This window comes from Myotis yumanensis, unplaced genomic scaffold (assembly GCF_028538775.1).
Source record: "Myotis yumanensis isolate MYYU_CA2020_CCGP unplaced genomic scaffold, mMyoYum1.0.hap1 SCAF_19, whole genome shotgun sequence".
NCBI classification, from domain to species: Eukaryota; Metazoa; Chordata; class Mammalia; order Chiroptera; family Vespertilionidae; genus Myotis; species Myotis yumanensis.
In genome coordinates this window covers 9,546,265-9,559,368 of record NW_027223770.1, presented here as the reverse complement: position 1 = coordinate 9,559,368, position 13,104 = coordinate 9,546,265, and the positions used below count along the sequence as shown (strand labels likewise).

The 13,104-nt window shown below is 42.0% G+C and overlaps 1 protein-coding gene across 8 annotated transcripts in view; it reads right to left on the bottom strand.

Moving 5' to 3' along the window:
• Window positions 1-13,104, bottom strand: part of TMEM116 (transmembrane protein 116) — a 185,919-nt gene that overhangs the window by 149,421 nt on the left and 23,394 nt on the right. For all 8 annotated transcript variants that reach the window (XM_070399554.1, XM_070399556.1, XM_070399555.1 and 5 more), the window contains 5 exons: window positions 8,170-8,219; window positions 7,193-7,276; window positions 6,722-6,860; window positions 3,051-3,195; window positions 530-603 (listed from right to left, as the gene is read on the bottom strand). In XM_070399554.1, coding sequence (XP_070255655.1) covers window positions 530-603; window positions 3,051-3,195; window positions 6,722-6,860; window positions 7,193-7,276; window positions 8,170-8,219 — 492 coding nt within the window. The remainder of the gene's footprint in view (window positions 1-529; window positions 604-3,050; window positions 3,196-6,721; window positions 6,861-7,192; window positions 7,277-8,169; window positions 8,220-13,104) is intronic.

Here is a 13,104-nt window from a genome sequence, read left to right as displayed (position 1 = left end):
TTTTTTAGTGTTTACATAAGGACAATGAAGTGATTTCAGTGCCCCTCCTTAATGCCCCATTTCCCAGGTCAGGATTGAGAAAACTTCCCTATCAGCTTAGTCAGCTCCAAAAGTCTTAAATTTGATAAAGGAAGAAGAAAGAGAATTGTCCCATTTCTTTATTACTGTCTCCCTATTCACCTAGAATAGCTCATTTATCCCATTCAATTCACTCTGAATGGGAGAGAATCATGTCATTATTAGTGCTTCATAAGAACATTTGTTTTTTTGTTACTCATCCCTTAAACATACATCAATAAAATGAAGTTGACCACACATAAATATGCTCTGAAATGCATGGGAGCACTTTCACAAAGTATCTACCACATCTGTGAGGAAAATTTCACATCCTTCATAACTAAATATATTTTTTCTTTTGCAATGTAGAAATACCCTGAGGGGAAAAATTTTTGCTTACAGAGGTATGGCAGTATAAGAGAATAGGAAAAGAGGGCATGAGAACATCGATGCTAGATGTTGAAGGTGTTACCTGAAGTATATAGAGGGCCATGTGAAGCTTGGTGTCCTGTGGCACAATCAGTTTTATGATCATCAAAATGACAGCTATGAAAACAGAAAGTATAAATCTTATCAGCACTGGCTACCTGAGCATAAAATTCTTCAGTATACATGCTTAAGCATTTTTAGAATGGAAGCTATAGACAGAATGAAGACCAGCAGTAAGATTAAGCAATTATGTAAACCACTGGGCCTTGGGTCTCCAATGTTTATTCCTCAGTGATTAAACTTTACAGATTATTAGTGCAGCAATGGTAGCAAGACATACTACAGGAAGACAGTCACACTTTTTAACATTTTCGAGTTTATCAAGCTCTTTCATAAACATTATCCAATCTGATCCTTGCTACAACTTTATGTAGCAGGATGGACAGGTATTAGGTCTCTGAGTTCTGTCAGGACATTTCCTCTCATATCAGGTTGCATCACATGTCTAATTATCTTTTTTTTTTTTTTTTAAATTAAATCTTTATTGTTCAGATTATTACATTTGTTCCTCTTTTTTCCCCCCATAACTCCCCTCCTTCCAGCTCCCACCCCACCCTCCACCCTCACTCCCCACCCACTGTGTTCATCCATAGGTGCATGATTTTTGTCCAGTCACTTCCCGCATCTCCCACACCCCTTTTTCCCCCAAGAATAGTCAGTCTATTCCCTTTCTATGTCCCTGATTCTATTATAATCACCAGTTCATTCTGTACATCAGGTTATTTATTCACTTGATTCTTAGATTCATTTGTTGATAGATGCATGTTTGTTGTTCATAATTTGTATCTTTACCTTTTTCTTCTTCTTCCTCTTCTTAAAGGATACCTTTCAGCATTTCATATAATACTGGTTTGGCGGTGATGAACTCCTTTAGCTTTTCCTTATCTGTGAAGCTCTTTATCTGACCTTCAATTCTGAATGATAGCTTTGCTGGATAAAGTAATCTTGGTTGTAGGTTCTTGGTATTCAGCACTTTGAATATTTCTTGCCATTCCCTTCTGGCCTGCAAAGTTTCTGTTGAGAAATCAGCTGACAGTCGTATGGGTATTCCCTTGTAGGTAATTGAGCCTCTTTCTCTTGCTGCTTTTAAGATTTTCTCTTTGTCTTTTGCTCTTGGCATTTTAATGATGATGTGTCTTGGTGTGGTCCTCTTTGGATTCCTTTTGTTTGGGGTTCTCTGCGCTTCTTGGACCTGTAAGTCCATTTCTTTCACCAGGTGGGGGAAGTTTTCTGCCATTATTTCTTGAAATAGGTTTTCAATATCTTGCTGTCTCTCATCTTCTGGCACTCCAATGACTCTGATATTAGACCGCTTAAAGCTGTCCCAGAGGCTCCTTACACTATCTTCACACTTTCGGATTCTTTTTTCATTTTGCTTTTCCAATTGGGTGTTTTTTGTCGAATCTTTGGTTTGATTATTGTACTCCTCTGGTCTGCTATTGGGTATAATATTCTTTATTTCAGTCCGTGTATGCTTACTTTCTAATTTCTTTATCGTAGCATCGAGGGTCTCATTAGTTTTCGTGAGGCTCTGCACAAATTTATGGCAAGCCCTCAAAATTGCGATTCTTAGCTCCATATCCTCCATTTCTGTCATGTTTTTTTGTCTCCGCATCTTTTATGCTTTCTTGGTGCACCCCCTTGTGGTCTCTGTGCGCAGTCTTGTTCTAGCCAAGCCTTAATTGTTGTAGTTAACACTAGAGGGGTTTGACCACCAGGCCGGCTGGCTGTGGAAATCAGCTGTGTGGAAAACGTCTGCCTTCTGGGGAGGTGCTAATCCAGCCTTTGCCTGAGGCAATCGGCAAATGGCTGTGCGCAGGTTTTGGGCGGGGCGGGATCAACAGGGCGGGCGGAGGGAGCAGTTATGGCCACGCTCAGTCCCGTTCCCAGAGGCTCTGCTTCTCAGAACCCCGGCAGCCGCTGCAAACCTCGGAGAGAAAGCTGCCCTCAGGTCCCAACTGATGCCGGATAATCCCGCTTCTCCCGTTTGAGTCTGGGTCCCTAGAGACTCGCCCGGATCTGGAGCCCAGAGTCTGAGACTCACTCCCGGCAGAAAACGACAACCGCGCCCTCAGCCACCAGCCCGCTTTGCACGCGCACCTCGGTACCTTTGTATTTTCCACACTGCGCCGCCTCTGAGCCTCGATTTGCTGTTCTCTTTCCTTCTAGTTGTAGAGTCTCTCTTCAGCCAGCCTTCCTGTGGTTCTGGGTGATGTCCGTTCAGTCTTTTAGTTGTATTTTTGAAATGGTTGTTTGCGGCAGCGGTCTCCGGTGTTTACCTACGCCGCCATCTTGGTCTCTCTCCATGTCTAATTATCTTAACTTGCAAAACATAAGAAGAATTTAAGGAGGTTGGGAAAAACTGGGAAATATGAGTGGGAACAACTTAAATTTTACAAGCTGGACAGGAATTTGCAGTAATCCTTCTTGGTGAGACCCCTTTGCTTGATCAGAACCCCATAATGCCCTCTTCATTGCCCAGCTCTTTCCAGTAAGATACCCACCTGGGCCCCAGCAGCACAAGAAGGCCACTGGGTAGAAGCGTACTCGCTGCTCTACGATGTGAATCGCTGACCACTGTTCACTTCCCAAAAAGCCAGTTGATTTCACAAACTTCTTATACAGAGTCTGGGCTTGGATGAGTAAGACCTAGACAGGGGTACAGCAGTGAATAGTTTGCCCAAGACTTAGTAACTTCCCAGGTCTATCCTCCTATAATTTTAGAAGGAACGTTCTCTTAGGATCTAATAGCAGGAAAAGCCCATTCCTCTGTCTTTACTATCTGAAACCCCCCTTTTTCTGAGAGAAAATTATCTTCAGAATGAACTTTTGCTTGGCTAGAGAAATAGACAGATATTAGCCAAACTTGTGGTTACCATGTTCAAAACACGAACCTTAACAATAATGTTCAGGATATTTTCTCACTGAGACTGATCATAATATGCATGAGAAATAAAATTACTAGTAAGATCTATGCCCTAGCCAGTTTGGCTCAGTGGATAGAGCATTGGCCTAGAGATCAAAGTTTCCTAGGTTCGGTTCTGGTCAAGGGCACATACCTTGGTTGCTGGCTCCTTCCCGGCTCAGGCCTGGTCAGGGTGTGTGCAGGAGGCAACCAATCAATTCTCTCACATCCAATATTTCTCTCTGTCTTTCCCTTTCTCTAAAAATCAATGGAAAAATATCCTCAGGTGAGGATTAAAAAGAAAAATCTAACCAAACCCTCTTTAAAAGCCCTTTATTAGAAGTTATGTTAGAAAGTATTCTATACTTAATATCCTTAAAATAAATATTTTAGCACTGTGACTGAGCTTAAATTCTCAACTGTAAGCAAAAAAAAAAGGGGGGGGGGGTCTTTTCCTGCCCTTTAGCTAATTGAAAGAAATATAAATCAGTTCAGAAGTCCAACATGATTTTTGTGGGGAGTGAATTATGTAATAATCTTGGTAACAACTTTGACCAAATTTGAAACTTTTCCCTAATAATCCAGATCCATACTCTAAATTAACAACCAATTAACTAAAGGTTTGGCCATTTAAGTTTCTTTTTTCCCCACAGAAATAGGAATCAAAAGGAGGCTTGAACTTATTTGAGAATATTTATGGCTAGTTGAATCAGTTCATCATCTGTTGTTTAAAAAAGAATCAGAATGTGCCCAGCTGGTTGAACGTTGACCTATGAACCAGGAGGTCAGGGTTCGATTCCTGGTCAGGGCACATACCTGGGTTGTAGGTTCGATCCCCAGTGTGGGGCATGCAAGAGGCAGCCAATTAATGATTCTCTTTCATGTTTCTATCTCTCTTTCCCTCTCACATTCCTCTCTGAAATCAATACAAATATATTTTTAAAAAAGGAATCAGAATGATAATTCTGAATGCCCACTGAAGCCTGGGTTATTCTGAAGAAGCAAACAGGAATCCCCACGGTGCCAGGCTACCTGTCTCTCTTGTCAATCAGTTCTAAATATAAACCATTAAAGCCATTTTAATGTAAATTAGTCATTGTGCAATCTTTACAAACTTGCTGATTTGAGCTAAGTTATCTCCATAACTTGTATTTGAATTATCAAAGGAAATTCTCCACAATTACATTGGGTTCATGTGTACTACCTTGTACTAGGAAACAAAACATATTTGGGGGATAAATTTGGTCTGCAGGTAGATAGTTTGTAATCCCTGAACTAACATATAAAGAGAGGAGAAAATGATACTGAAAAATAGATATGGAAAATCAGAAGGCATATTGCTTGCTTACTGATTTTGTACTAGGCAGTTATATATGAACTAGAGGCCCGATGCATGAAATTTGTGCAAGAGTAGGCCTTCCTTCCCCCGGCTGCTGGCACCAGCTTCCCTCTGACACCCAGGACCTGGGCTTTCCTCCAGCCGTCGGCAGGCACCAGGAACCCTAGCTTCCCTCACAGCCTCGGCTTCATCTGGAAGGACGTTCGGTCTAATTAGCATATTATGCTCTTATTATTATAGATAATGTATTGTCCTATAGCTGATTATTTTAATTGTACATAATTCTGATGATGTCAGGTGAGTATTTAATAACTGCCTGAGTCACTTAGCACCTTAACCCAGTTAGACATATCATAATCACAAATTTATAGCCAATAAAGAATTGAGAAAAGAAAACTCTTTAATTATTTGGAAAATTAAACCAAAGCTCACCCCACACATTCCAAAGTATCTATATATACTAGTATAAAACTCGAATATGCAAATAGACTGAACAGCAGAACAACCAAACTGAACAACCAGTCGCCATGACATGCACTGACCACCAAAGGGCATGCGCGGAACATAGCAGGCATCAGCAGCAGACGGCAGAGTGTGAAATATGGCGGGCATTGGCCATGGCAGGATGGTGCAGCAGGTGAGAGGGGGCGCCAGACCAAGGCAGGGCGCCAGTCACTGTCATTGGGGCGAGCCTCTGGTGGTTGCTAAAAATTCTTAGCTTCCATGCACCGCGATCCCACCCAGCACTAGCACCCACAGCTGGCGCCGGAGCTGCCACTTCCACCCACTGCCAGTGTCTGGCACCGGCCCCTATCTCTCGGCACCATAAGCGGGTGTGAGCGGCAGCTGCTGGCTCTGATCGCCCCTCAGGGCTTCTCCACCTCCCCCTGCTCCTAAGGAGCAATCAGAGCTGGCAGCTGCCTCTCACACCTGCTGCCAGCAACAGCCCCGCTCGCACCCGCTGCCAGCACCTGGCACCAGTCCCGATCACCCCTGAGGGCTTCTCCACCTCCCCCTGCTCCTGAGGGGCAATCGGGCAGCAGCCACTGCTCACATCCACTGATGGCACCGCCTTGCTTGCACCTGCTGCTGGTGCCAGCCCCAATCGCTTTGCGCTGTTAGCGTGTGGGAACAGCAGCAGCGGGAATGGGGCTGTTGGCAGAGAGGGGACTGGAGGTTGCAGCAGGAGGGGCTGGGTAGGGGCGCAGAGGATGGGCGGAACCTGTCCCTGTGCCCATGGCAGCCTCATGGCCCACAGTTCCTTTAAAGTTGCACAAATTCATGCACTGGGCCCCTAGTCCTATATAATAAAAGGCTAATATGCAAATTGACCGAACAGTGGAATAACCAGTCGCTATGACGCACACTGACCACAAGGGGAGCACTGCTCATCCAGAAGCTGGGCTCATGGCTGGTGAGCGCAGCAGTGGTGGCGGGAGCCTCTCCCACCTCCATGGCAGCACTAAGGATGTCCAACTGATGGCTTAGGTAGGAGTGGGCCTAAGCCATCAGTTGGGCTCCCGGACTGCAAGAGGACGCAGGCCGGGCTGAAGGACCCCCCTCCTAACCCTGACCCAAGTGCACAAATTTTGTGCACTGGGCACTCTAGTCATTCTATATAAAGGATATATTGACACATTGTAGTTTTCTGCTCTGATCCTCCATGGGGATCCACAAGAACATATATTACTTCTAGAATGAGGATAATTCCTACAGAATGAATACAGGTTCTTTTTCCCACTCATCATTTGATCTTGGGAAGTCCAAAAGACTAAGGTAATAATTAAATTGTCAATATCTCCTAGCCACTTTGTTAAGTCTGGGACTATCAAAAGTGATTCTCCACCTCATCTTTTCCAGGCCTTGGGAGTACTACCAATCCCTCCCTATCCCCACTTCTTTTCATAAAGGCAGATAAGGTGGCACCATACCACAATGGTGAAGAGGCTGAGTAGAAAGCTGGCCAGGAAAATGATGAGCCCATAAAAATAAAGTGTTCTACAGACTGATGTGTTGGCAGAAGGCAGGAGTTCAGCCATGGCTGATGGTGGTGAGTGCATCAGGATACACCTAGGAAGAGAATCAATGGACAAGAGCACTGCTACAGATATAAAACTAGAGAGATACCTATTAGTGCAACAAAAGTTCATGAGTATAAAATTTTACTTATCATTTTGCTAACACTTTGTTTCTTCTCATAGACACATTATTTTCTAGTCACCTTGTTATATTCTATGTATGTATTTACAGCCTTGACTGCACATTATTCTCATTATTCACATAGCTCATTTTAAATACAACACCTTAGCCAGAATGTATGTAGAAAGTCCTCTTCTATCTCCATTTATAGAACAGAGTATGTGTAGACGACCATGAAAATGATAGATTTGGTCCTTACTTACCTATGGTTCTGGCTAAAGTTGCGGAAACATTCACTGGCATTGCCCAGACAGAATACAGGTATCATCAATAGTAGAGGTATCAGGCTAGGAGGAAAAAAACTTATCACCTTAATATTCAGACTGTTTTATGCCCTCTCCCATCTGCAAAATATTATCCTGTTCTTTTCCCTCTATCATCCCACCACTCTCCACTAATACATACACATTTAAATTCTCTAAGAAAAATCGTTCAAAAACCTTAAGTATACTGTCTTTTTCAATACCTGGGGAAGAGAAGTGAGGAATGCATTTTATACTTAGGGTAATAATCACTAACAGGGTTTCATAAAGAGTCTCTGGGAGTTGTGTGGTCCGATAAAATCCAAGTGGGTCAAAATGAAAGGAAAAATTTTACAAGGAGCTTTCTGCTTGCTCAGTCTGTTTCACTTTCCATGGTGACCAGAAATAACTTCATTCTCATATGCCCTTTCCTGGGAGCTTTTCTAAAATAGACCTTTAAATAACCCAATTATTATCCAGAGGAAAAGATCCAGGAGTAAGAGTTACAAAATCTAAAACCAACTCTGTAATGACCACTTAAATGAAATCCAGACCCCTTCTGGGCTTAATAATTTTAAGAATCTCACCCAATGTTATAAAGGTAGATGAGATCTTGAAAGCCCCTATTACAACTCTTTAAGAGATGTAGAAAGGAATTAAAAATCCAAAGACTTAAAGGGAAATACCTGACAGGCACTTAGAGTTGATGGCAGAATTGAGGCTAAAACCCAAATCTGTAACTTCAAACTGTTTGCCTATTTGAGAAAATGGAACCAAAGATCACATATTTGTTGCTTCCTACTCAGTAAGGCTCCAAGAGGACATAGGCATGACAGACTCAATAGATATAAAGGACATTGTTCTCCTATTTGCTCCCACCTAGACCCCAGAATAATGAGAGTCCATACCTTGCTAGGAAAGAAAGCAAAATATCTTACCTTGACGAAATGATGGCTATCTGACCAACTCGGTAAGTATTATCTATAACCTATGAAAAGGATAAATGTGAGCAATGTCTTAGGATATTGCCAATCATGTTATAATAAATACCAGGTTATTATGTGTCACTTGGCAGAATAAAAATTCCCAAGAGTCAGCTTGCTTCGTTAAGAAATATTTGCTATAAAATTCAGTGAAATAGTTCCTTAGCATAGGAGATAAGAGAATTTTATCTGTGTTACTATATTCTAAATAGTACAATAGTCACAAAGAGAACCTGTAGGAAGTAGCTTAATATAAGATTTGACTACCAGAACAAATTCTCTTTAAAAAAAAGGCAAATGTTAAATCACACAATGTTCCATCTTCTAATAACAGTTCAATCCTCTTCTTTTATATCCAGGGAGGTGTGGGATTTTTACTCCTTATGAATGGAGTGAAAGTCTATGTATAAGATGACCAGCAGCCGAACCGGTTTGGCTCAGTGGATAGAGCGTCGGCCTGCGGACTCAAGGGTCCCAGGTTCGATTCCGGTCAAGGGCATGTACCTTGGTTGCCGGCACATCCCCGGTGGGGGGTGTGCAGGAGGCAGCTGATCGATCTCTCTCATCGATGTTTCTTACTCTCTGTCCCTCTCCCTTCTTCTCTGTAAAAAATCAATAAAATATATTAAAAAAAAAAAAAAAAAAAAGATGACCAGCAGACCCTAGCTGATTTGGCTCAGTGGATAGAGCATTGGCCTGTGGGCTGAAGAGTCCCGGTTTCGATTCCAGTCAAGGGCATATACCTCGGGTGCAGGCTCCTCCCCAGCCCGGGCCCTGGTTGGGGCTAGTGCAGGAGGCAACCAATTGATGTGTTTCTCTCACATCAATATTTCTCTGTCTTTCCCTCTCTCTTCCATTCTCTCTAAAAATCAATGGAAAAATAGCCACGGGTGAGGATTTAAAAAAATTAATAAAGATAATAAAAAATAAATTTAAGAAAGATGACCAGCAGAAAGTATAACAGGCCAGGGTTAGTATAATAAGGGCAAGGTCAAATAAACCCTTTGGATTATAAGCCCTTCAAGACTTGTTATATTCTAGAAGAAAGAACATTTCAAAAATTTCCAGTTGTGTTAGACACTGTAAAACAAACTACAGAAGAATGGTCCCTACCCAGTAGGAATTTATGGTGAAAGATATTGAACATAACACCTTAAAGAGATAACAGAAGAGAAAACAAGTGTTGTTGTTTTTTTTCTATTTTAAGGTAGAGACCATATGGGATGGCATTGTTAGGGATCAATAAGCATTAAGTGAGCAATTAATTAATAACCAGAGATGACTAACTGACTTGCCTTAAGAACTTTAAATCAAGAATAGCAAATTATTGCAAGTTGGATAGAAATTGCTGACTTTAGGTAAAATGGGAAATAAGTAAAATTAGTCTTTGGTGACTTCTCCCACTCATGTCCCTTTTTCTCTTTTTATTATATCCTCTATCCAGCAGGTGGCTATCCTGTGTTTAATTCTTATTCTTAACTGGATATCAATGAATCTCTGATAAAAAAGTTTATTAGTAAAAGTTTAGGGCATAAGTCTTGCTAGGGTATTTAAAAGAGAACTCAAACATGAAAAAAAAACATGTCAAGGCTTTAGGAATAAAGCTAAAATGACAGAATAATAGACAGTGGAGTTAAATTTTTTGGCTAAAGTTTATCTTCTTGGAATATTAGTGTTATAGCATGTGTTACATAAAGAAAAGCACAATATGTGCATTTGTATGACTATAAAGCAATAGAATACCATATATGACAGTTAATCTTTGTCTCTCTCTCCCTTTTCTTCAAAAATTATTTTGTTCTGCCCGGCTGGTGTAGCTCAGTGGTTGAGCCTTGACCCACGCACCAAGAGGTCACCAGTTTGATTCCCAGTCAGGTTACATGCTTGGGTTGTGGGCACAATCCCCAGTAAGGGGTGTGCAGCAGGCAGGCAATCAATGATTCTCTCTCATCATTGATGTTTCTATCTCCTTCTCCCTCTCCTCTCCTCTCTGAAATCGATAAAAATATTTTGAAAAATACGTATAACTAGAGGACCGATGCACTAAGATTGTGCAAGAATGGGCCTTCCTGGGGAGAAACCAAGATGGCAGCATAGGTTAACGCTGGAGTTTGCTGCCTCGAACAACCACTTCAAAAATACAACTAAAAGACGGAACGGACATCATCCAGAACCACAGGAAGGCTGGCTGAGTGGAAGTTCTACAACTAGGAGGAACCGAGAATCAGAGGAGGCACAGTGCTGAAGTAAAATACTAAGGTGCGGAGTGCATGCAGCGCGGGCTGGTGGCTGAGGGCGCGGTTGTCTGTTTCAATCCAGAGGAAGCCTCAGACTCTGAGCTCCAGGTCCAGGCGAGTCTCTAGGGACCCAGACTCAAATGGGAGAAGCAGGACTGTCTGGCTTCAGTCCCTCCGAGGTTTGCAGCGGTTGCTGGGACAGAAAGGCAGAGCCCCTGGGGACGGACTGAGAGCAGCCATAACTGCTCCCTCCTCCGCCCTGTTGATCCCGTTGGACCCGCCCCGCCCAAGCCCTGCACAGAGCCATTTGCCGGATAGCCTCAGGCAAAGGCTAGATTAGCACCTCCCTAGAGGACAGAAGTTCTCCCACTGCAAACACAGCTGATTCTCACAGCCAGTTGGCCTGGAGGTCAAGTAGTAATTACCTACAACAATCAAGGCTTGACTACAACAAGACTGCTCACAGAGACCACAAGGGGGTGCACCAAGAGTGTCTACCTCAGGTAATTGGGACACTTAACACGAAAAGCCACTCTATCGACACAGTGAAACATAAAAAAATGCCAAGACAAAGAAACAGACCACAAAGGACAGAACTGGAGGAAAGCAGGCTACTGGATATAGAATTCAAAACCACACTTTTGAGGTCTCTCAAGAGGCTTCTAGAGTCTGTCGATAAACTTGATGAGATGTACAGGAAATCTAATGAGACCCTCGATGGTGTGATAAAGGACCAACCAGAAAGTAAGCATACACTGACTGAAATAAAGAATATTATATAGACTCTCAACAGCAGAACAGAGGAGCGCAAGAATCAAGTCAAAGATTTGAAATGCGAGGAAGCAAAAAACACCCAACCGGAAAAGCAAAATGAAAAAAGAATCCGAAAGTGTGAAGATAGTGTAAGGAGCCTCTGGGACAGCTACAAGCGTACCAGCATCAGAATTATAGGGGTGCCAGAAGATGAGAGAGAGCAAGATATTGAAAACCTATTTGAAGAATTAATGGCAGAAAACTTCTCCTACTTGGTGAAAGAAATAGATTTACAAGTCCAGGAAGCGCAGAGAACCCCAAACAAAAGGAATCCAAAGAGGACCACACCAAGACACATCATCATTAAAATGCCAAGAGCAAAAGACAAAGAGAGAATCTTTTTTTTTTTTTTTTTTTTTTAAATAATTTTTATTTCTTAAAGTATTACAAAGAGTATTACATATGTCTCCTTTTTCCCCCCCATGACATTCCCCCGGCCCCTACCCCCCGCCCCCCCCCCCCCCGCCCCGTGTCTTGTGTCCATTGGTTAATCTTATATGCATGCATATAAGTCCTTCAGTTGGTCTCAAAGAGAGAATCTTAAAAGCAGCAAGAGAAAGAAACTCAGTTACCTACAAGGGAATAACCATACAACTGTCAGCTGATTTCTCAACAGAAACTTTGCAGGCCAGAAGGGAGTGGCAAGAAATATTCAAAGTGATGAATACCAAGAACCTACAACCAAGAGTACTTTATCCAGCAAAGCTATCATTCAGAATTGAAGATCAGATAAAGAGCTTCACAGATAAGGAAAAGCTAAAGGAGTTCATCACCACCAAACCAATATTATATGAAATGCTGAAAGGTATCCTTTAAGAAGAGGAAGAAGAAGAAAAAGGTAAAGATACAAATTATGAACAACAAATACGCATCTATCAACAAGTGAATCTAAGAATCAAGTGAATAAATAATCTGATGAACAGAATGAACTGGTGATTATAATAGAATCAGGGACATAGAAAGGGAATGGACTGACTATGCTTGGGGGGGGAAGGGGTGTGGGAAATTAGGGAAGACTGGACAAAAATCATGCACCTATGGATGAGGATAGTGGGTGGGGAGTGAGGGCGGAAGGTGGGGTGGGAACTGGGAGGAGGGGAGTTATGGGGGGAAAAAAGAGGAACAAATGTAATAATCTGAACAATAAAGATTAAAAAAAAAAAAAAAAAAGAATGGGCCTTCCTTCCCCTGGCTGCTGGCACCACCTTCACTCTGGCCCGAGCTGCCTTTCTGCCTTAGTTCAGGCCTGGAGCCACCTTTCCACCTTCCCACACTGCCCAGAGGCCCAGAGCGGCTGGGATGGTGTGGAACACCTGCATCGTCGCCATGGGTACGACACAGCCGCTAGGTGCCTGCATATGCAAATTAACCCGCCATCCTTGTTGGGTTAATTTGCATACTCACTCCTGATGGGCTGGTGGGCATCGTAGAGGTACGGTTAATTTGCTTCTTTTTCTTTTATTAGTGTTTTATAGTTTATAAAACATATAAAGACATTTAAATAAATGAAAATTGCTCATATCATAAAAATGTATTCTGCCAAGATCACTTAGTGATATACTAAAAGAGTCAGAAATAAGAAAGAAAATATACTATACAATGTAATACTATTCAGCAATAAAAAGTAATGAATTACTTATACAATACTATAATGGATAAACTTCAAAAGCATTATGCTAGATTAAATAAAACAGACAAAAGAAATTATATACTGTATGATTCCATCTATATAAAATGTCCAGAAAAGGACAATCTGTAGACAGAAAGTAGATTAGTGCTTGTCTAGTGCAGAAGGTAGGAAGGGGATTAACAGTAAATGGGCATGGAAGATTTTATGGGG